Below are 24,925 nucleotides of genomic sequence, written 5' to 3'. Positions count from 1 at the left end.
TTCAGCGAAGCAGGGAGACTGCAGTCAAAAATTCTTTGCTATCACAAGTGAACTGCTAAGTTTAGTCCAAAGTTTGGGTAGTCTTCAGGTCACTGCAGAGTCTTGACTGGCATCATGAAGAGTAGCCTCATGTAGCCTGAGGTGTGATGTTATTGCATATCTCAGAGTCACTGTTTTCTGGGAGGTACTCCTTAGGCCTGCATGGTTTTCTGTAGCACTGATAGCACTGACAGACTACCTGGAGGACACAATAACAGTTCTATGCAGATGTGTTTGTGTAGGAGGAGGCAAGGATGGACTTGCTGTTTCGCTGACATAATTTGTCATTGACAGACTGCACATTCGGCCTTGATTGTAATGAGTCCCCATTATAGAAATGTGTATTGTGTAAATCCTGCATATGCAAAGTGCAGAGGAATATGCTGTCGTTCTTTTTAGTGTTTTTAGACCTTTAAGGGGAAGAGGAGCTTTGTGTAAGCTCTGCAGGACTAATTCTGCTTATGGCAGAAATTGCTCTGCAAGGCAATCTTACAGAGAGATGGTCCTCGAGATGCCAGAGTAACACAGTGAGTCTCTGCATTCCTTCAGGAGCAGGGAGGGTCTGTCAGCTAACAGCACGCAAGGAAGGAAGAGAAAGATGTGTTAGGCTGCTGCTTCTATTATTTTAGATTTCTTCAGCTCCTCTTCCTCTTTACCCATCCATGCAGAGACACTCCCCACCTCTTTCTCAGTGATTCTTCCTGGCATGCTGCTTTGCAGTGTTTCAGAGCAGGAGAGGGTGTCCAATCCATCCTGGGCTGTCACTAGGCAAGAAGAGTGAGTGCCTTTTGGTTAAACCTCAGGTCTGAGACCCAGGTTATCTGAGCTTGATTTCTGTTTCTCCTGAAGGCATTCATGGTGGTCTGGGACAAGATGCTTTGCCCTTCTCTGCTTCAGTTCTCCATCTTAGCAAGTCATTGATGTATCAGCAGACCTGTGGTGAGCAGATAATTCAGAGGGCAGATACACCTCCCTGTCCAAGCACCCTTTCTGATTTTAATTACATGACATGATGCTGCACATATTCTTTCCTCCTTATAACAAACATATATCTAAAACTTATGCAGTCATTGTTAGGGTTGCAAATTTAAGCTCTTCAATTTGGAAATGCCAGTATTAGTGCTTTTTACCTCATCTCATCAAGAGCTTCCATTTCCAGCACTGGATTCCTGTCTCCTTCCTGATTTGTACCACAGTCTAGCTGACTTGTCCCATTCATTTCTGCTCCATATTTGGCCCAAATCCCAGCTTGTTTTCTCTTTTTAACTAGGTTCCAGCTCTAGTTTCTGCTACCTGCTTGTGTGAGTCAGTTGCTGCCAGTCGTAGATCTACTTCATTAGTTTTGCACTCAGTTTGTTTTTAAGTTTGGCACCATGTGGTAACCCCACCCACAGCAGCTCAGTTGCAGATAAAAAAAATTACTCTGTGAAGTGTTGCCACCGCAGGTAGGATTTTGATCCTAATGCTCTCGAGAGTTTCTGCTAGTAAATGCAAATTGCAGTTTTCTAGTGAAATGGAATATTTCTATAATATAATTTCTGGAGAATGCAAATAAATATTCAGGTTTTCCCTTTGCAGGGGAGGATACTAGAAATTTTTCTCTTTTTTTTAAATATGGAAAAGCATTTACTTAAAATTAGACATAGATAGTGGAAGTGCTTCAGCCCAATCACAGCATGCATGCATATAAATACATGAAACCAGTCTGAGACAGACAAAAAGCAAGTAAATTGTTGTTAAATTGAAAGTAAGTTACAAGGAATTTAAAATGAAGATTATAAAGGGAAATACCGGACAACCTTATTAATGACCATTGGTACCAGCATCACCTATAATACATCACAAGGTATGTTAAAAGAGCTTGGATTTTGCAAATCAATCCCTGAGAATTTAAGATGTGCTTTTCTTCAGCTTGACGGTGTATCATTTACTCAGCCTGTGCACATTAGGATATGCCCATTAAGTACAAGCTTGTACAGATTTTTTTTCAACAAATCTTTGCCTCATTTGGTGATTGGATGGTGTGTTTTTGTGAGTAAACAGCTATTTAATGTTTGGGTTTTCCTCATCATTTATTTTATGGATCCATTTATAACTTCTGCTCACTGCATTCAAACCTTGCTATGAATGCTAGGTAGGATTTCATCACTGTGTCTTAGGATTCCAAGTATTAATTATACTGTTTTCATATTATATTTGCCACATTGATCTGGTTATCTCCATTTTTATGAAGACACAGGATTCTGCAAAATGGAACTCAAAATTGTCAACCAGTTTTGAGTGTACAGTTTGATGCTCTTGGGGCCCAATACCCCAGGATACTTGGTGCTTGATAACAGTCCTTTACTGGGAGAGCACAGTGCCTACCAACTGCCCCTGCTGTTCCACATGCTTATAAATGCTGGAAATTAAACTTGGATGTGGAGCACTGTGATTCTGAAAACTGGGAAATATGCAACTCATAATTACCTGTCAACATCTCTGTTTAAAGCACCTGTTCATTTTCTTTCACTGAAGGATTCTCTAGCAGGGGCAGAGAGTTTGATTCTCCCATGTGTTAATCAGCTGCATTCTTGCAAGCTTGTCCTTATTGACACTAAAGTTCCCTAGTACTTCCCAACTTCAGTCACAAGTAGAAAAGAGGCATTAGCTACACATCCAACTGACTTACCTGCAGAGCACAGTGTAACATTTTCAACCTTTTTTTTTTTGCCAGTTTTTAACTTTGAGTACCTAATTTGGTAATCCTTATGCCCTTTTAATACAAGGGTCTGGTTAATTTTTAAAATTAAAACATCATAAAGGTTCCATGATTTAAAAATATGAACTGATAATTAATGAATTGATTTGCAGATTCCCCAAAAATGTAATTGCACCCAAGGAATAAACAGCTGTAAGATGGCTGAGGGCTAGATGCTGAGTTTTCTCATCCAAAGGTAAATGACTGAGTTGAAGCTTTAATGGCAATCTAGCACTCAGCCTTAACTACACCTACTACCTTAATTACAGCCTTTACTGCAGCCCTGAGTACCCACTGCTGCTGGAGCCTTTCGTTAGTGTCCCCCTCCCTCTCTTTGCTCTGTGATCCGCGGCTGTCGCTTTCTCTCTCGGAATGCCCGTGTCCTTCTCCTGAATTCCCTTTATCTATTTTGCTACTCCTCTGATCTTCCCCTTCATCTCAGCCCTTTGCTGCCCAGCATGGGGGGAAAGCAGAGGCAGCCTTTTGCTCTAGTGGGTAACTCCTGCCTCTGAAAGGCTGCTTGGAGACAGTGATTAAGAGAGGGGAAGGAAGGACTCTAGAATTGAGCAACAGCAAAAACAGCCAGATGTATGAGGATTTCTCTGCAGCTGTACAACATCCTATATCAAGGTAATTTCATGCCTTGAAGAATAAATATAATAATAAAATAAAATAATAATAAAAACAGAGGAAAGGAGATTTCTTGTTCCTCCCTCTCTGCAGAAACTCTGTGTCTGTCTGTGAGGCCTAAAGGATGGCACTCAAAGCAGCTTTTCTTCCCCACATAGTACCACCTTAAGGCATGGGACCAAAGGACTGAGACATGGACACTCATCTTTACTGGGACTTGGGGACCCATCAGGCAGTGTAACACATGATTTGTCTCAATGTGGAGTCAGATCACACAGCTTTTCCTGTCCTTCTTGATCAACCAACCACTTCTCTGGCAAAGCAGTTACTGTGTGTTCCCAGATAAACCATATGTGCCCAATGGATTTGTGTGTGTGCAGTGCAGGTCTCTCTAACCCATGTGAAAAAAACTAACAGGCACATCACATCTGCACTGAAGATATGACCCTGGTTGTCTCAGATCTACTGCAGCTGCAATCTTGATGTGCACAGGTCAAGAACTACTTTTCTAGTTTCTCAGATGAAATTCAAAAAAGATACATCAAGGATATATACATTTCTTTCTGCATGCCTGACTTAACTGTCCCGAGCTGTCCTGGATTTCACCATTGCTCTCTTGTCTTATTTCCTCTGGTTTAAATCCCATGTAAATGCTCTAAGGTCCCCTAAAATCCTTAAGATTATTGTGTCCTAGAGTCACAGCTGTGAATGACCATTCAGAGAGCCCTTCCTGCCCTAGGGAGACTAGCCTTGGAAAATCCCCATCACCCTGGAAATCAACACTGCCAACATCAGTGCTTTTTTGCAGCGGCACCCGCAGGCAGCAACTCTTTCTTGATCTTGCTGAGCGATATATTTATTTGTTATCAAGGGCAGACTGGGGCTTTTGCTGCACAGAGATGTAGCAGAATGATGAGGAGGTGGCCTAGGGGAAGAGACAGGGAGTGTTGCTCTTGACACATCTATATTGAATAATTAGTGATAAGAGCCAAAGAAATATTCATGACTCTGTAGAAAGATAAATAGATTTTTGATTAAATTTGAGTTTTGTCTTAACAGCAGTTGAAGTTGCTGTGTGATTGGTAGCATGGAAATGAGGTTTTTATGGATTCTGGCTGACTGGAGGATCCCTTTTAAAGCTGTTAGCCAAGATAATGCTGCAGATATCTAGCTAGTGTGTGCTGGCAAGAATTCAGAATGGCAATGCCAGAAACCTGTGCTCTCTGGGCAGTTGCAATGCAGCTGTTGAATGATTTAATCAATCCAGCTTGCTCAAAGGATTTATTATAACATTTTCTCCACCCAGACTCTTAGACTTTTGCAGAATTTCAGTGGTGCCTTTTAAGATCTATGGCACATTCCACTGCAGTTGAGCAGACTTCAGGAAGGAAAACATTCCAAGGGCATTTGCTAGTGGGACACATAAATACCTATGTACCTATCTTGAGTTCTTCACAACACTTACATTCTTCTTTTCAAGGATGTTAGCACTTTCAAGGTGGTTGCACTGCTCAGCACCCACAATTAAGAGTTCTGAAATCCTTGTTGGAGTCATAATATACAAGTAAAAATTCAGGAACACTCTGCAAATTGAGATACTGACTCTTCCAGTGCACTTCAGTGCCATTGCTGTCCAAAAAGGATTGTGCTGAAGGATATTGCTGAACTGTACAGCAGTTCATGCCATGCAGGATTTGAGAAGTCTGGCTAATGTTTCTAGGTCAGCCACAGGCACCACCTGTAGTAGCCATTTACTCTGTGTGTTCATGACTCACGCAGAGGCAGCTGTACCTTGCAGAACCTAAAATACATGTGAGAGTAAGAAATTCAAACATGGTAAGTGATGGGAGCTGGACTGTTACCTAGAATGCGTCTGCACTCCTTTTAGCTTCCATATATTTTTCAAGCCTAATGTGATGTACAGAACATGTTAGAACTGGCATTTCTGTTCTGAGGTAAGTTGGGCAGATATCCTTGATCTATGCAAGTCCTGTACTCTTTTTGCTGCCATGCAGATTTTTTCCAAATTCCAGTTGCATTACTGTGTTCCCTACAGTTCCCACACTGCCCTCCTTCAGTGTTCTGTGTAAGCAGTTCAGCACTAGTGAGAGTTGTACTTGTCAGGCCTGGGCTGCAGTCCCAGTTGTGGTGCTGCTCCTTACTTGTGCTTTGTGTGTGCCTTAGGGATGGCCTGTACCCTCTACTCCACTGTTAGATATGAGAAAAAGACAACATCACTAGTCAAGCATTCTCCCAAGAATAATTTGTCTTCTAAAAGCTTGCAAAATCATGTGTTAGTCCAGTGTTGTGACTTTCTGTGGTTTAGACTTTGGGAGTTTGGAAAGAATAGGTGTAGTGCAGGTCTTGGTTTGCCATAAAGAGGCAAATTCACAGGAAACAATATATTGTGGAAGTTTGGGAATTTGTACATAACATTAAGCTACTCAGTTTCTCACTCTGGCCTCACTTTCTCTCTTGTAGTGTGAAAACTGCAGTGGCATTGCTCTTGCTTTAGTCAGAAGAGTAGACTCCTGGTGAGCTTCTGGTCACCTTTTTCAAACAGGCCAACTGCAGCTTTTAAAAATGTTAAGTAACCTTGTCTGTGTTTCCATGGCTGTCAGTACAGAGCTACACAGAGAGCCTGGGTAGTCTGCCCTACCCACTAGACACAAGTTCTAGTTCTTTCTGGTCTTCCAATGAGCAGCTCCATCCAGCTCTCTGAGGGAGGCTCTGGCTTTCATTAGCTGTTTTGACTCTTGAACCAAGGTTTTTAAAATGTAGTCTAAACTAAGGCACTACTGAGCAGCCAGACTGGTTAGGGTACCTGTGAATAGCCCATCTTTTAAATGGGCCCAGGATTGGTGTTGTATTAAATATTGGATAAAGTGGCTGAATTCCACTTTTTCTGAAATTTCTGAGGGATCAACTGCATTTCTCTCTCCTCATGGAAGCTTTGCTGTCAAGGTAGCTGCACTCCCAAGTGTACCCTGAGTTTATTGTCATGCTCTGCCAAAAGCTGTGATACCAAATCAGGGCATTCCGTGCCCATGGGATGATATTTTGCCACAAGATAATATAGTGTGTATGGAAATTCAATTAATGGGCTGTCTCACTGGGCATTAATATAGCATCCTAGCACAAAGCTAACCTCGCTGTGCTTCTGGTTTGCTCATTACTTTGTGAGACAGGTATTGCCCAGCCATGATTGCATTTGTCACAAGAAACACATGCACAAATGAAGACAGGCTCAGGGACTGCTGGGAGGTGTCAGTATAAACAATAGCATGATTTGCACACGGGTTTCAGACAGTTTGCATCCCTTTTACTTGTCAAGTTACTTTAATGAAGGCTATAAAATAAATAGCCATGGCTATAATCTTTAGGAATTATAATTATTACCTGGCAAGTTGAAGTAATTAACTCTTCTCAGCCAGGAATCAAACAAGAGATATATGGGTAGAAGGATGTGAAAAGAATATATTAACTCCCCAGGTAATAGTGCTACTGTCCATTCTTTTTTGTTTTTTTAAAGAAAAAGAAAAGGCATGCTTCAATCATGTATTGGCAGCTTTTGTGACCATGGGTGTAAATGACAGTCATCTTAGCAGAAGAGACACCAGACGTGGTTTAGGGATGCATCTGTCTTTTTTCCTGTAAAAGGCTTTGCAGTGTGGGCCCTCCTTTTAGTTAGATACAAGGCCAAGTTAAATGGTGGGATTAGAGAACTGGAATTTTATACTCACAGAATGTGCCTCATCTTCCCTTCATACCTTGTTTTTCAGAAATTCATAGCAGGACCATAGAGTTGTAAATTATGCTAGTTCTTGACCATTTTCTGAGCTTGTTAGAAATATGCTGTTGTTGAGGTAAGGAAAAATGTGCTGGTTTGCACACTTGTATTCTGTATAAGCAAATCTATCATCATTCTGCTAAACAAAATGGGAATGCACATAACCATAAATACCAGGCTGTTACATGCTCATTTGACTGTATTTTGTCTTTCAGATCACCACATTATGCTTGTCCTGAAGTCATCCGGGTAAGTTGGTTAATATTAGTGTACATAAATACCTTTTTTGAAGTGTCCCTCATTACAAGTACCCAGATAGATCCTCTGTACACGGAATCTGCCCAAGGCAGAGGGAAAGAAAAGGACGCAAGAAACCTAAATAGAGTTTTGTTTGTTTGGGTCAGCCCTGAATCAAGCCACATTGGGAAATAATTGTATGTTATTCTCACAGTGCCTTTGCACCATGTGATCAGGCAGAAGTACAGGAGCCTGGCTTAATTTGATCTTTTGACCCAAGGGACATAGTTCCCTCAGCTTTCCTGTCTCTGATGTAGCTGTCATCTCAGTAGAAAAGCTGGGGTTGACTGTCAGTGATGTTGATTTCCACTAAACAATGTTTTTCCCCCTGCTTTCCCTTTGTCCTCTGAAAATAAGTATCCAAGATTTCAGTGCCCAGGATTGCCCTCTTCCAAAGCATGTCTGTACTGTAAAGTCAAACAGCACGCACACAGGAGAGGCTGTCCAGACAATACTATGAGTTTTCAAATAACATGGCTGGTGACACGCTCCCTGAAAAACCAAGGCAGAGAAACACACCTGCTAGATGTCCTTAAGGCACCTGTTACTCTGTTTAAATGCCAGATCTAATAATTAGTGAGTTGTCAACCATTCCTGCCCTGCTCCCACTTCTGAGCCTTTCCTCACAGGTCCCAGATAAGACTGCAAGCTGATGTTCACAAAAATTCATTTAGCCGGCTGTGTAGTGGCTTCCTCCTAGTTGGGAAGGCCAACTTGGGAAGCAGGTAGCTGGACTAAATGTAGGGTTTCCCATTCTCCCCTCTCTCATTCCTCAAGGATAATTAATTCATTTACTAGTGATCGGTCTTTTGAACCCCTGTGTCTTTGCTGTGCAGGGAGAAAAATATGATGGAAGGAAAGCAGACGTCTGGAGCTGCGGAGTCATTTTGTTTGCGTTGCTAGTGGTGAGTCATCTTCCTTGCACTAGCCTTTAAAAAGAAAAGAAGAATCTGAAAGTGCTGCTGTATTTAATGGCAATTCTATTGACATCATTTACGGATGGTTTTTTTTAGTCCTCTATTTTTGTATCTCTCAGTGGCATCCTTTCCTCTTATTTCTACATCAGCCCCAAAGGAAAAGCATGAGGAATATTTCACTGTTTCTTTGAAACACTGTTGCCCTGCACAGAAGAGCATAGGCAGCCATCAAAAACTTGTCTTTGTGAATGCTGTTTGTTGTTTTGTGATGTTGCACCACGCTTTTTGATGGGTAAGGATATGTAGGGTTACAACTCCAGGATACAGAGTGTGTCAAACAAGTCATCCTTCACGGGATCAAGATATGGCTGGGTTTGGGATGTGTTCACTTTTTTCTGCTGGATGTATATGTGTGCTTCAGCAGGTATATGCATACATTAACTGCAGTATTTTTTCAGGGAAGGACTTGAGAGCCTCATCTTTGTTTCATGAAAGCAGTGAGCTACATTTTAATTTGGTACACATGGGAATATAAAACTGAGCCAGTAGTACAAAGTTTAAATTAGTTTCCATCTGGCTCAGTAATACTTTAAGTGTTCAAAATGTGCCATCGTCTAACTTATCCTTCTTTTGATCAGAGTTTCAATCCTCTGTGGAATTTATTCTGAAATGAAGTTCTATTATAACACTCCTAAACATCCAACAAATGGGTGTCCAGCTGAAGGCAGATAGGCTTGGCATTTGTTACCAATTTCCACAGTATAATGTAGGAAAATATAGTTTATGTTAATACAAGCATATATCACGTGCAGGTAAAATACTCTATATGAATATAGGTTTAACGTGCATGTTAAGTGCTTTATATCTGTAATAGTTTATCTGATCATCTATAATTATAAAAGTAACAAGCCTGAAGTAAAATTATGATATTTTTGTACATTTATCAGTAAACCTAATTGCTTCACATAAATGTTTTATTTTGGAAAAAGCAGTTGTACAGTGTAAAATGAGATAAATTCTGGATATTATTTTTGTTTAAATGCTTTTAAATTTTAGAGTTTTTTTGTATCAAAGGATATGCTGATTCTTTTTTAATGGTTCAAATCAGAATACCTTAAAGTAATCTCAGTATGATGCTTTCATTTCCCTTAAGCAATCTTACTCCTTTTTTCTTTTTAGTCATTACAATTCACTGACATTTTTGAAATTTTGATTTTTTTATCTTGATGTTGCATTGGAAGAATTTTAACTGTCACACTAGATAGCACCTGGTCATCTCTTACTGAGCAGTTACTTTCATTGCTGATAAAATAGAAGTATATCATGAGCTCTTAATATAACTTCTTGAATTCATAAGAACAGAAGAGAAAATGTGTCAAGATGGTTAGGATTTGTCAAGCAGGCTTTTCATTTTCAGGGGGATTCTCTGTCAAACTTGGGTGTCTGTTGCTGCATCTTCATCTGTTCCTACATACACACATGAGCCTGAAGAATTATTGAAATAAGTCAATCATTGATGGAAAGTGTAGAGCTCGCCAGTTAATTATGTCAGGACAAACCCTGCGAAAACTATCAAGATATGATAGCAGATGGTAGTAATAAAAGAGATGTAGTTGTTACCTTCAGGAAATGCCACACAGTGTCCTTTCTGACTTCATCAGGGCTTAAATTGCATTAGCCAAAGTACTGAACTATCAGAATTGATTTTCCTTTAAGTCTGGAATGGATAGGAAAAATGCAGGTAACTCCGGAGGTTGGTTACAGAAGGCAGGGAGAGGCTCTGCCTTCAAGGCCACTGGAATGAACAAACACCAGTAAGCAGTGCCCAGTCGTGGCTGCCATCAGGTGGCTTCCTGAGGCTGCTGTAAATGAGCGGTTGTTCTCCGTAAACCATAGACACAGGATTGCTTATACAGATGCACTACTCACTGTAGTAAGAGCAGTGCCAGAGCTGACAACTTAAAACTTCATTAGCACAGCAGCTGACAGCTTGCAGCTTCCCACAAGCCATCCTGGAAATCAAGGAAGCTCGGCACCTTCTAGAATTAGGCAGTGAAAGAAGGAAGTGAGAATATCTAGGAAGGTGCAGACTTGTTATAAAAGGGTATCAGCTGCAGTCAGTAGAGTTATCCTAAAGATTTCGACTTCTCTTTTTCCTTTTTGTCCTTGCAGCAAGGATAGGTCTTTTACTGCTTTTTGTGGCAAGCTGATGATCTATTCAAAATGTAGTTTCAGCTAAAAAAACTTCAAGCCATTTATGTAAGTGAGCTACAGTAGGGAAGCAATAGGAACTGATGACCTGACCACAGCATGGGAACTGGATGGAGTATATTAAACAGGTGGAATGTCTGCTGCTTCCAAAGGCTAATGTTGGTTGGGGTTTCTTTCAGCTGTGTCATTTTAATGCTCTGTCAGAAAGAGCATGTTCTTTACTGAAAGTCTCTCAAAAGCTGTTCACCTCCTTTTCAATGTCTGCAATAAATGTGTCTCAGGAAGATTAAAAATAAGGAGACGATAAACATTGCTGCTGTGAAAGTATGCCCAGGAGGAATACCAGCAGATCAAAAGCTTGAACTGAATTTAAGTGGATCCACGCATCTTTGGTGAATTTGCCTGGAAAGGCAATTTCATATTTTATATTTTACTTTATACTGGTACTCATTTTCTAATTAAAGGTCTAATAGAAAAAACAATGTCCTCAGTTTTGTCTCCTATGTTACAGGAAATACAGCAGCACTAAGACATTTTGTCTTTTCAATGGATAAAAAGTTTTTTCACTCATACTAATGTATTATGAGCTGACTTCCTCTTTTCCATTCTCTCACCTGCTTATCCTGGCTTTTCTCCTTTGGCCGTCTCCAGTTCTCTCCCACTGACTGCTCTGTCCCATCCCTGCAGGGTGCCCTGCCTTTCGATGACGACAACTTGCGGCAACTGCTGGAGAAGGTGAAGCGTGGAGTGTTCCACATGCCCCATTTTATCCCCCCGGACTGTCAGAACCTTTTGCGGGGGATGATTGAAGTGGATGCCTCGAAACGTCTCACGGTAAGGAGGCTTCGTGAGCAAGGCTTCATTTCTCGCTTTGTTGCAGGAATGGTTGAGCAGCGAAGGTATCTTGGTGATTTGGTGGCATTCTAATGTGTTTCCTCCTGAGCCAAGGAGTGGAGTTGGTGGGGTCTTTGGGAAGAATACCATCTCTTTTGAGTCTTGAGGACAGATGGCTTTTGTATTTTTTCTGTAGCCTCATGATTCCCTTTCATATGTAACACCAAGCATTTAGGAGAAATCCCTCATAGCTTATCACAGAACTACTGGCTCATTCACACCTTTCTGAGTCCACCTGAGCTGTCTGATTCTTCTGTCTGATACAGCAGTTTGCTGGGGGCATGATGTAAATGTTTGAAGGTCACAGGTGTTAGTACTGGTATTTGAAGATTTGCCATTAAACAGAGGGTGATTTTCTTACATTTCTGACAGAAGTGTTGGCTTCTCACTTCAGGCCACATAAGCTGCATTGTTTTCTATCCTGCATTTGCTCTGCATTATCCTTTAGCAGCCTTCAGAGCAAGTGTCTGCCAGTCTGCTCTTTCATCCTGTGCCCTGTGGTCCTGAGCACTTAGTCCCACAGTGTTGAGCTCCTGGCATTCAGCTCTGAGTCTGCATCTAGGATACATCCCATCACTACAACAGAGACCCTGCAAGAATGAGGACTGTGAAGTGATTGTATCCTTTACTGACGCTGTGTTAATGTTTTAGGGAATTAAAAAACATTGGCAATTAAAATAAGAAATTTTGTCTTTTCAAATAATTTTGGAAAGTAAGATTGCCTGCTTGTCAGTGGAGGCGTGTGCCTTTATGGGTAGATTGCCCCTGTAAATCCTATTGTCAGGCCTTGGTGATGATTTTTATACAGATTTACTAAGCTCACAGATTCTGAGTGGGAGTATGTATAAAGAAATGTAAATTTATAACTCCTCCTGGTTCTTCAGTCTGCTAAAATATTTATAAATAAACTCTCAGATCACTGGTTGGCCTCTCTGCTGAGATTGGTAACAACAGCATCAATCTGTGCCAGCTGTGACGATGCTTTTGGGATACAGGCACCTCTCTGCTAAGAAGTTCACTGAAACTCCCTTCACAACTCCCTAAAATAGTACCTGACATCTGGGTTTTTCTTGCATTCATTACCAGTCCAGATCATGCTCTATTTGGTGGCATAGGGGAAAAGTTTATGTTATTTCTAGTATTTTGCAAACTCAGTAGCCATCACATTTTGCAGTACATAAATAGCACTGATTAAAAAAAAAGATATTAGGCGCCTTAAAAGACCTTTTTAAAACAGATTTTTAAAGAAAGGAATAACATTTTCACAAGTATATTCACAGAAAGAACACTGCAGAGGTTAGAGCAATATCCTGAGAGATGAGACAGCTGTTCTTCATGGCCAAGAAAGTCACAAAGTCCCTCTCAAGCTTAGCTTCCTTTCCATGATGTAAACATACAGCTTCTCTCTTGTTTTGTTGGGGTTTTTTTTCTCAAAAAAGTGCCAATGGTCTGAGTATGTTAGGGAGCAGGTCATCAAGTGCTAGATCCTTCTTCAGATTGTTCTGAATTTTTCCACAGGGCAGAAAATAATAAATAATAACCCTAACTAATTTGAGTTGTGCAATACAGCTGGGAATGCACATGCATAGGAGAGAAAGCAGTTGAGGTAATTCAAGGTCTCAGAGTGACACTCATCCCCCTCCCTTTCTTGATCAAAATTAACCTCTTACTTCCTTAGGGAGGGAAAAAAACCCAGATCAGGTAGTTATTGCCACACACTAACCATTGAATTATGAATAAGAATTTGAAATAATACATATTAAAGAGCTGAGAGCTGGGAGGAAAAAGGTTGGCTCTTTGTTACTAGCTGCAGTCTTTTTTTCATTATTTGAGGGTCTGTGGGTTTGCTGTCACACTCCTGTGCTGTTAGTGAGCTGCTTTGACTGCCAGGCAGAAGGGAGCTCTTTGTTTACTGCACAGGAGCTGGGAATATAGAGTTCATTCTGAGGAGAGAGCTGAATTTGATTTTAGCTGTGTCCTATGAAAAAGGGTGTAAACATGGGTTTATTTGGAAGCCTCTATTCCTAGAAAATATCTCACTTGAACCAATTTGATATTTATACAAAGATGCGAGCAAAATTGCAGCTTGGGTACAATAAGCACAGATGTAGCTGTTACCGTTACTGATCATTTGCTCAATACCTCACTAGTGAATTCAGCAGAAAAATATTGTGAAATGTAAGGTGACTACAATTTTTTTCTTTCATTTTTCACTTCCCCTCTCTGCTTTGTTCCTCTTTTTTTGATTTGTATCTCTTTTCCTTTTCATCCAACTGCATTTCCCTCCCTGCAGTAATTGCCATTTCACAGCACACCCACATCTTCCCCAGTCCATCTGTTAAAATGATCAACAAAAACAGAACCAGCATTCACATTTAACTGTCATCATTTGCTTCGGTGTTGGAGCTTGAGAAGATTAATGGAGGGGAGGGTACTCACAATTATTGTTGCTGGCCCTTTCCAGCCTTAAGAAGCAGGCATTACCTTTCTTTGTATATGATTCATTTGTGGGAGCAAGACTTTATTATTTCTTAGTGGAATATTGTTCACACTCACCATGTGTTAAATAGCTTCAAATATGGTTAATGGGACATCCTTGACCACTCTCATTTACTCTGCCTGTTTTACTAAACATGCTGTAAAATAAAAGAATTTGTGTTTTTCTTTGATTAAACATAAACTTTTCATTAAAAGTTGATCCTAGCTCCTGGTGATGGTGTGTCTGACCACCCATATTTATGAAAGGTGAAGTCAAACAAAGAATGAGTACTAAGATGATCAGCATTTGAAAGAGCCTGTCTGAATAGTATGGCATAAAAAGAGCTTCAGTTAATGTACACAGATAATGTCTAAGAAAGGTTGTACTGGTCATCTGCATATTCATTAGAGGTAATTACTAGGGAGAGAAGGATTGTTTAAGCTAAAGGAAGATACTGGCATAAAACCAAAGATATGTCAAATGGCTTTAAAGGAAAGTGGGCTAGAAGCAAGAAGAATTTTAGGTATATCCATGGGGTTGTGGTAGGAATAGTGTCAGGCGGGAAAAGTGAAGTAGTAATAAAGTTTGAGAAGGCTTAAGGGAGGTGTGCTCTGGGTGCCTAAAGTACTGCAGGATGAGGTTTCTTGTGGTTATGTGCTGTTCAAATGATTCAGTCTTGCTACAGCAGAGAATTACAGCTCCTGTAGTAGAAACCAGTTGTACTCTCAGCCAGTATTTTCTTCTCCAGGAAGACAAAGGGCAGAGGCACTTTTCTTTTAAAGATGGATTAGCACTATTGAAAATTTGTTTCTAGAGCAAGGTGGATCAGAGCAGATATTGCAGAATAAGCTATTCCAATAAAGCTGTTACATTGACATCTTATACTGGAGTAGAATGACTTGTTTTCTATGCTGGGTGTACACATAGGTGAAAATACCTATCCCTGAATATTACCTAAAAATTCCTTTAATTGCACCTAGTTTCAGAATCTTCGCTCTGCTTTCTGATTTTGTTTTTTCTTGGATCTGATGCTAATCATGCTATGCAGAATCTAAAGAACATTAAGAAATTAAAAAGGGAAAGCTCACCTGATTCATTTCTGTAGAAGGCCTTATGGTTAGGTGCCTATTCCATAATTTAAATTTTCTCACTTTACAACCTGTAGAATGGAGGCGATTGACCAGTTGATGTATTTAGGCTACCAAGGGCCTGTTCATGCCCCGTGGACATAGGACAGTGATACTTGCCCATGTCAGGGTCCCTGGAGGCTGCTTTATTACAGCTGCTACTGCTGAAATGGGTAATGGTTTTACCAGTGCTGTTTGCACTGCCAGCCTGAACCCTGTGGCCAAGAAAAGCCACAGGGTTTTTGTGTCTTGACATTACACAGTAGGTTTAAAGCTCCGACTAGGGGATCTTCTGGATGAAGAAGATTCATTTGAGGTGTGGATGCACAGATGGATTTGAGGCTGATCTCCTTCCGGACAGGGAAGTTTGAAATTTGACATGAGTTCAAGTTCAGAAGCCCTCATCTATATCCACAGACTTTAAGAAAGTTTTTCTTCAGGGCAGAACTTCTTAGCTTGGCAACTGCTCTGCTGAGATCAGTGCCGAGGATGTAGACAGCGCTGTCTTGTTTTCCATCTGCCTGTCTGTCTCCATCTGTTGTTCCCTGCCTTAGAATTCAGACGTAAGCTCTTTGTGGGAGGAGACCTCTTTTACTGATGAGCTTGTGCAGCTCTGTATCACAGTGGGTCTCTCATCTGTGAGAGAGGCTCCTCCGTGCTTCTTCAGTGTACAGGTTTAGTATTTGGAAGTATTTTTATGTAAAACTATGATAAAGGAATTCTCCCTCTCCTTCCATAACAGCATCTTAGCCTGCAGAAATCTCTCTGTGCATGTGCAGTGGATCTGAGCATGTTTTGTTATTTTGGAGATGATGTCATGAGACAGTTGCCTGCAGTGACTAGGAGGCATTAGGAAGCAGCATTTTTGCAGTTTCCATAAAATGGTATTAAACTGGGCAAACTCATGTGCAAGCAGTAAGAAAAACCCTCTGGGAAGGGTTGTTAAATGCCTTTGTCACTTAAACGCATTTAAACATTGTGTTTAAATGAAGGCAGGAGTGAGATTAGCTCCCACTGTGTATCTCCCTCCCCTGCACTGCACAGTAGAAAGCATGCAGACTTCTCCTTGTCAAAACCAATCGCCCTCCCATAACCTTCCTGTCACTTCAATGCAGACAAAAAGCAACAAAGCATTAATTAATCACCTTTAAAACGGTAGTGAAGATGTTGGCAGCAGCAAGCACACTTCTAATAACATTTCAATGCAATTACATTTGAATCAGCATAGGAAATGGGTTTGTAGAATACTTTTCATGTCTGGGATATCTCAGCATATTTCACAGCAATGGTTTTGATGTGGATTGAGTGGCAGATGTGTGGGTAAACAGCAGCCATGAGAGCTGTCATACACCTTCAGATGTGTACCATGGTGCAATGGGGCATCTCTTTCAGAAAAATGATGTGTGTTCATTAGTTTGAAGGAGGTTGATCAGCAGGGGCAGGCCGGAGTCATTTGACATCTTCTCTGAAGGAGCCCAGAGGCTCTGTGACTAAGACATGGACTGGTGACCGTCTTTTCTTTCCCCTCTCTAGCTCAGAAACTGAAGTGCTGTTGTCTGCTTTGCCATGGTGTTTCTGCATATCACAGGCACACAGAAGCACAGTGTCCCATGGAGACAAAAAATGCAGCAGGAAAAGGAAGCATGAAAGAGACTTGGACATTGCATAGCTGTATCATCTGCATCTTGTCTGAAATCATTAATCTCTCTAACCCTCCATGTGGTGTATGGGAAATAATGAGTAGATGTGGTTTTACCAGCACAGGAGGCGCAGTTCACCCCTTAGCAGATCCTCACAGAACTATACATCTGTTAAGGAACAATTCTAAAATCCTGCCCCATGGAAGCTGTACAAAACAGGCTCTCCTTATGTTCTGTGATTGAACTTCAGCTTGCACAGAACCAGAAGGAAGAAGGCTGTGTCTCCAGGCTGTTGGGGGAACTCCCAAATCATGTCTTCATCTCCACAGGAGGTGACAGAGTGTCAGGAATACTCCACTTTGCTCTTAAGAGAGCAGGGGTTAGAGGACTGCCTAATGCAGGGGACTGTGATGAAGGGGAGTTACTGTGGTGGGCTGGTGCCACGGCTGGAAGCTGTGCCAGTCTGTCTGGGCTGCTGGATGTGTGTGCTGGGGGCATTGGTGCTGCTTAGACAGATATGTGAGTGCCAGCCACACCTCTGGTTGCAGTGTTGATGCAGTCTGGGGTTTAGAGGAGGCTGTTTGTTTCCCACACTGTTCCCTCTAGCCTCCTGTCATGCTTTCCTAAGCTGCATTCCATTATTTCTTTGTTTCCAGGAAAAGCCCCGATTTACTTAAAAAAATGATCTCATATATAGCCAAACTCATGTCTTACTGTTTTCTCAGACACTGAGCTGTTCCATAGCACAAAGGTCTCTGATTCCTTGGTCTCTGAGGCAAACACTTTGTATCTTTGAGATTTTGTTGTTTGTCTGTTCCTATCCTTTTCTTTTTGTTTCTTTTTTCTCTCTGATTCTAATTATTGTGGAAGTGGAGTGTAATAAGAGCAGGACAGCTGTCACCATTCTTCCTGACCATTGTAATTGGTCTGTGATTTCCTCTCATATGAGTTTTCTTCCAGCTCTCTCCTGTCTTTCCCCTGAAAGTTGCACAAATGTGAGCCCATGTGCAGTGAGTATGCATTTTGTTCTGCACCTACGAAGGTGCTGCATAATGATGAATATAAAAAAATTCCCACATAACAAATAATCCCTGGACATCTAAGAAAAGTTATTTTCTGCTGTGATGATTAAAACAAAACATATTTGGAAGGTTCTGCTGAATGTACATCATATGAACCTTCTGTTCTGTCTGGTGTTAAGGGTTTCTCTTGGAAAAATCATATTGCCTTCTTCTCCTGTGCTTGTGGGAAAAGATGTCATTGTAATGTTGGTGGAATCTGCCTTCCATAGGTGGTCGTGGCTACTTTCAGCTTTAATCAGTCCTTCATTGCATAGTGAAATTCTCATGTGTAGAACAGGAAAGAGGGAAGTAAAATTCTTGGTATCGTGTTCAGGTGCAGAATTAGTAAATTGCATAGAACCTTTTTCTGCTTGGTCCTTAGAGATAAATGTGAAGTCAGTCTAGAATGTGTCCTGTATCCAGGAAGGTCACACCACAGATGCACAAATTATTTTGTTAATTATCTGTTTGAACCTATTTTCTTCTTTCTTCCTTTCTCTTTTCCCCCAAAACAAAACTAGAAATGCAATTTAAGAAAAAAGGATCAGCTATTATGCACATACAAAAAGGAGCAGTTAGATTACAGACGGAAGGACTTGGGAAGGGAAAAGCTTGAATTTCCAAAACAGTTACCTGTGAAGCTTTGCACTTAGCATTTGCCTGGGACTTGCTCCTGACTGATGAATTATGTCTGGAATTACAGTGCCATTTACACTGTACAGGGATGGGTATTTATTCCAGTAGGATGAGCAGCTCTTTATGCAGCATAAAGTTTCTGTTGTATGCATATGTCCATCTCTGAAATTTTGGATTTACTTGAATAATCCTTGAATAAGGATGACTTGTAGAGTTACCTTTTCTATTTTACAGCACTAATTCCTTGTTTTCTTTTCCTTTACAGCTAGAACATATTCAGAAACACATATGGTATATGTAAGTAACTTTTTAAAAAATTTTTTGCATATGTTCATTGTTGATTCTGGTATTCTAGTGTTCTGTGAAGAAACCACTAGAAGAGTGAGACTGGAGTTTGAAAGCAGGTTTCACATATGTGAGAAAAAGAGGCAGAGAACAGAAAAACATCTTATTTTTTATTTTTCTACCCTTAGCTACTCATATAATTGCATTTATATGTACCCACCCAGGAACATTTTTTGTACAATGGCTAACAACTGTTTAAAATACGACATTCAGTCCAGCAACTTGCTGTGTTAAAGAGATACCTGCAGGTGATCAGCAAAAAAATACCCACCTAGCAACCATATTTAGTTTGCTATCCAAGTGCTACAGACAATCCCTTGTAATACCTTCTTGACAAGAAAGCTTTCATTTGTTCCTTCTTGGCATCTTGGCTTTTCTCTGAAGTAGAAACAAAAATGATGATATTGATAAGTAAGCACCTGTGACCAAGAGCTTATCTGTCTCATAATCCCACTCCTTTTTCATAGCAAGCTATGAGGCTGTTTCTGACCTTGTAACCTGTTGATGTGAGAGTACTTCTGTGACTTGATTAAAAACAGCAGTCCTGACAGTGAAACAGGAGGTCCATGAGAAAAGTACATACTTGTCTGGTGGTTTGGGTGTAAGGAAGATTGATGGCTTTTAAAAGTGACCTTGCTCTTTGTGTAGCCTTAGTAGTATTTCAAGAAGCCTAAGTAAATAAACTTTTTCTACTATGATATCCTAATCAAATTAAGGAGAATATTTCACATAATAAACAAGGAAATTATGCTTGGATACATTTCCCAGGTGGGTGATAAGCAAAGTCCTACCTTCATAATCCTGTCATTACTCTTGAGAAGTACTCGAGGATGATGTGAACTGATATATAAGCCTGTCACCATGAAAAAAAAAAACACTTTTTCTTTATTTGTTTTGTTTTCTCTAATTCTGTTTTATGGGCCATGTTCACCTCTGGATTTATATGACTTCAGTAGGACCTGAGGGCGTTTTGTTGAATAGTTAAGAAAAAAATTGGAACTACAAAAACCTTAGTTTACCTGAAATAGTGGCAGCACTCTGCCCATGGCTTTTCCATGTTCTCTTCAGTTACCAGACCTTTTTAAACCAAAGAAGTACTGGAGGTTTCCTACACATACATTTTTATTTTTTTTAAACTCTCATGGGTAAATATAGAACAAATGGAGTGGGGAAATCTCTAATTGTAATCTCTAAAATCCCTCCTATAAGGTCTTGCTAGCAGTTGCAGAAGTAAATGGTGTTTACATCAGATTGCACAGATAATTCCCTCTGTTTCTTCATGGAGTGAAATCAGCTGACACTCTCCAGGCTTTTATCAGAACTGGAAATTAAAGGAAAAGTCATTGATCATGTATATTGTTATTTTTATCCTCCTCAAGATTTTTGCCTGGAACTTTTCACTTGTTGAAGGACTGTTGTCCCAGGCTCACATATGCAGTTGTGCAGGTGTGCATTACTTTAGTCTATATTTAGAATTTGAAAATTTTTTTCCTTTGGAGACATAAACATTTGAACACTTTCATGTACTTCTCAATGAAGGTCAGACTCTTTGATAATTGACTCAGTAAACTGCATCTGAGGCTGTTTTCAGAAGTAGAAACTGGATTTTGCAAAAGCAAGTCTCCTCTGGACTCCCGGGGTAGTCAGTGCAGAAAGGCTCTTCCAGATGTCCCTTCAGATTGCCTGAAAAGAAGTTTCTGCTCAAAATAGCTTTTTTAATGAGTCTCTTTCTCATTTTCTCTGTACTGGCCATGGATTGACCTCAGGAGGTTAACATCCTGTGGCTAATTTTAGTCAGTGAATAACCTTGCCGTCTCCAAAACTCAACTGCTTTCATCTGGTAATGTTTCACAACCTCTTTGCATTTATTTTGCCTGGAAATACTCATGATGACAGAGAAGGGGGTGTAGTGTTTTATCCTATGGCTGTTTTGCTCACCTCTTAAATTTTTTTCTTTATTTTATCTACTATTCTATGTAAAATCTTCATCCTTTGTCATCTATAGGTTACTCACCTGAAAGTTGTACTCAGAACATTGAAGCGGTTTCACTTATTCTTCAAATAAATATTGAGGCTACTATAAAACTGAAGAAAAGATTTAATTGCAGATTTAGGCAGGCAGAGAAAGAGGTCTTGAAAGTTGAAATCATGACTCACAAGGCTAAAAAAGGAAGAAAGAAACCTAAGTGAAACCATTCCTCAGCAACCTCCAGTCCTTGCTCTCCCACCCAAATTAATTCAGTGAGGTTTTTCAAGCCTTTTTAATTGAAATAATTTATTTTTACCTCAAATGCAGGTTATCATAAACCAGAAAATAAACAGCAGTTATTTTCACATTTTTTAATAAAGTAAGAGGGCAAATAAAATTACCTATTATGGTAAATACCCACTCCTGTAACATTGAGTATATTGCCTTAATTGTGAAGGTACCAACTTGCTAAATCAAGAAAAAGAATAAATGTACTGGTTCTGCTTTGCTTTGCACTGATGCAAATGGGCATCTTGGTGAAATTCATGAGAGAATTTCATGGAGAGACTGAAAAAGTCCACCCTGATCAGGAATCACAGCCATTGTATCCACCAATCCTCACAAAAGAGGGTGGGTTTTAAAGCAGCAATTACATTCATGTGGGCCTTCAAAAAAATATATGTGATTTGCAGTAGTCACTATGTGACATTGTTTGATGTCTGTGTGGGCTGCAATGCAACAAATTTGTCACTCTGCTAGACTGAGAATGGAACAGGCATTGCAGTCATGCCAATCACAGCCCAGACCCGGTGATTTTCGTTTCCTGAAGCTCTGAATTGCGCTGCCAAATGACAAGACACCTCTTTGCAGATTCTACTTGTACCTGATGAGGCGGTGTGAAAATTCCTGACTGTGTCTGAGGCTGACCAGGTGCAGGGCATAAGGAAATGCCACCCTGGAGTGCAGGGAGGATGGCAAGCTGTGCTCTCTAGAAACAGCTCCTGTGCTGACTTGATACTAAAGAAAATTGTAGATTCTATTTCAGACAAGGGCAGCTAATGGGAAACCCAGGTTTCCTGGAAATTTTCAAAGACAATAATTCTTTTTAATCTCTTTTAATTACCTTAAGGACATCTGCTTGTAACACAAATGATTAATTAAGTCAATACTTTTCAGAAGTGAACTGTAGATCATTAAAAAGCAAAAACACTCAGCTGCTGTTCAAAGGTCTATCCTGCAAGAATTTATCTTAATGACAAGCTCATCACTGGATTTAATAGTGCAAGGTTATGAACTAATCATTGCTTATTACCTTCTGAGAGCTAGATCTTAATTCTAAGAGGTAGGAGTAGTGACCTCTTAGAAGGAATAAGATGTTTCTTTAGTTGAACAAGGATTTTTGAGTTTAGCCCTTAGATTCAGGACCATGGTGGCATTGCAGAGTCTCACTTCTGCAAGACTTAAAGGAGACATCAGAAGCTGTGTTTTAGTGGTTTAACACACAAGAACAAATCCCAAGTAGCAGCAGATTTTATGTCCTCCATGTTTACTTACAGTTCCCTAAATTGAGTAAAACTGAAAGGGTATGTGTTAGTGCTCCTTGTAAGAGAGGTGGGATCCCGACCCATGTCATGACCCATGTAATGAACACCAGAGTCTGACTCCATGACATCCAGGTAGGGCTGAGCACATTCTCACTGCTTCAGAAGAAGATAAAATGAACATTTCTAAGGACTCTTTTTGCAAGTGATGTCCCGCAAACAGAGCAGATGTCTCACAACTGCATTTCTTGCTTAAAAATGAATTGCAAGTAGCACTCAGCAATCTCCTGTGGTTGTCCCAGCATGTGACTGTCCTATTCTGGATACACTGACTTAGTATTGCTTTCTTACCTCAGAGGAGATAATCTGCATTGGCTCTTTTTAAGGTGTATGGTCTCTCTTCTTGGTACACTGGCTGAGACCTTGGGCTCATGTATATGAACTTACCAAGAAAAACTAAGGACACTTGGATTGGAACTCCTTTTTCTGTGTAGATACTTGGATAGCTTACATTGAGTCAGGAACATTTTAAACTTGTGTGAGCAAATTCACAAGTTGTGGCCACCTTATTTTTTCCAGCATCAAAAAGAAGGATCTCTTCTAGTCCAAACACAGCCCCTACAAACAGCAAATGGTGACAGTTGAAATATTCCTGATTGCTGTTGTCCATGCTGGGAGCTTGGACACAGCAATCACACATTTGAACCACATAAAGGAAGGGGAGGACCCCACTCACGGAGCAGGGAAACTTCAACATTGCATGAAGCAGCTATTGAGAAATAGCAGAGGTTCAGAGTAGACAATTTCTCCAACCAAAACACAGACACCACCACCAAACCCACCTCTTTGAGTGGATAGAGTTTACATTAATTGCTCACTGCCTTCCAAAATAAAATCAAAGGATATTCAGGATATTCAGGATGTCTGCAATACATATCATTAGTCAGTTAGATATACCCTGACACCTTGACCTGTTTCTTGCAGTCATGGCCTTTAATTGCAATGAATAATCTATATTTCCTGAGCCTAGTGAATGGGATGAGATAATTGTGCAGAAAGCCTGTGTTAACTACATTTGAAAGAGTAATATGTTCTACTGCTAATGGTGTGTTCTTAGGTCTGCCACTGACCTCGGGCATTGCACTTGAGCCAAAATTTTCAAATTTGCATGTCTTAAGATAGAAGCAGAGATTGTCATGTTTGGGTGTGTAATTAAGCATCATGGTTTTCCCCCAAAGCCCTTTAAAGTGTGTCAAGTGGGAGCCTGAGCATGAGGTCTCTTAATCACATTGGAAGTGTTAACGAAAGAAACTGCTGCAGTGCCGGTCATAATCAGAATTGGTGAAAAAGATTCTTTTGATGGTTTGTTCAGAGCTCCTTCTTTGAAAGGGAATCATTCAGCTTGTACTTTTCAGCCTGATAGTCTGAGGTCTGGCCAGCTGATGAGACAAAATCTCTGAAAACATGTAGTGTTTTATAAATGTTTGGCATTAGGATGCTGAACAGCTGCTTCTATTACAAGGGCACTGGTAAGTGAAGTTCCTATTGCCTCGCTGGCTGAACACAGGCATTTCTCAATGAAGACCCAAATCCACAACCTGCTGGTCAGTCTTAGCCTTCGTGACAGTTTCTTATGAGAATAATATCTGTCTGGTTGGAAGCTCTGGTCTCTCAGTGGGAATTTAGCAAGCTGTTTCCATCTGTTGCTGCAGGCTGTGTTTCAGAGTATGGGTTCATTTGTGACTCATGTTTCTTTTCTCTCCTTTCCCTCCCCCTTTCTCTCTCTCATCTTCTTTCCTCTGCAGAGGGGGTAAGAATGAGCCAGAACCAGAGCAACCAATCCCTCGAAAGGTGCAGATTCGTTCTCTGCCTTCCTTGGAGGATATTGATCCAGACGTGTTAGATAGCATGCACTCGTTAGGCTGCTTCCGTGACCGAAATAAACTCTTACAGGACTTGTTGTCGGAAGAGTAAGCACTTGCTCAGTCTTCATATCAGTTGGTTGTCCAGGGGCTGGGATGCTTATGAACCTGGGGAGAGGCAGAGAGCACTTTAACTGATGTCTCTCTCTCTCTCTGAGTGACTGGTAAGAACTTCTCACCCTCTGGCAGTTCATTTGCTGGTGAGATGATGGGAGTGAGCACTGAGCCTGTCTTGCTCCACGGGTCAGAAGCTCACAGCCTGACCAGCAATGCAGCCACTGTGCTATTTCTTCCCTAGCTGCCAAGCCAGGTCATTTCATGAGAACATGGGCTGCACAGTCCACATGGGGAAGTATCATTGCTGATGTTTGTGTTGGATATGCTTTTGTTTCCAAATTTTTATTTATTTCAAACCTATGCCTAAGTCCTGAGGTGTTAAGAGGGACAGGTGGTAGAAAGAGCACTTAGAGGCTCAGGAGACCTGTGTGGCTGCCACTCTTGGTTTGAACTTCCTGGGGACATATAACCTTGACTGTCTGTCCCTCTGTTCTGGATTGTGGAATATGAGAATCTTATTTCCTTTCCTTTCCTCACTAGCTGCTTATTGGAGACAGCAAGGGTCTGAAAAGCTTTCTGGGTTGTGTATCTAGCTGTCATGTACATGTTATGACCACTTCCAGCTCATTT

At 40.6% G+C, this 24,925-nt stretch overlaps 2 protein-coding genes across 7 annotated transcripts in view; both read left to right on the top strand.

Moving 5' to 3' along the window:
* TNNI2 (troponin I2, fast skeletal type) overlaps positions 1-24,925 on the top strand; it is a 422,570-nt gene that overhangs the window by 79,901 nt on the left and 317,744 nt on the right. The gene's annotated exons all lie outside the window — the stretch shown is intronic.
* Positions 1-24,925, top strand: part of BRSK2 (BR serine/threonine kinase 2) — a 304,253-nt gene that overhangs the window by 224,898 nt on the left and 54,430 nt on the right. For all 6 annotated transcript variants that reach the window (XM_059474202.1, XM_059474201.1, XM_059474200.1 and 3 more), the window contains exons 6-10: positions 7,415-7,448; positions 8,333-8,401; positions 11,312-11,458; positions 18,727-18,758; positions 24,122-24,286. In XM_059474202.1, coding sequence (XP_059330185.1) covers positions 7,415-7,448; positions 8,333-8,401; positions 11,312-11,458; positions 18,727-18,758; positions 24,122-24,286 — 447 coding nt within the window. The remainder of the gene's footprint in view (positions 1-7,414; positions 7,449-8,332; positions 8,402-11,311; positions 11,459-18,726; positions 18,759-24,121; positions 24,287-24,925) is intronic.

This window comes from Ammospiza nelsoni, chromosome 6 (assembly GCF_027579445.1).
Source record: "Ammospiza nelsoni isolate bAmmNel1 chromosome 6, bAmmNel1.pri, whole genome shotgun sequence".
Taxonomy (NCBI): Eukaryota; Metazoa; Chordata; class Aves; order Passeriformes; family Passerellidae; genus Ammospiza; species Ammospiza nelsoni.
This window is presented reverse-complemented; position numbering and strand designations above follow the sequence as displayed.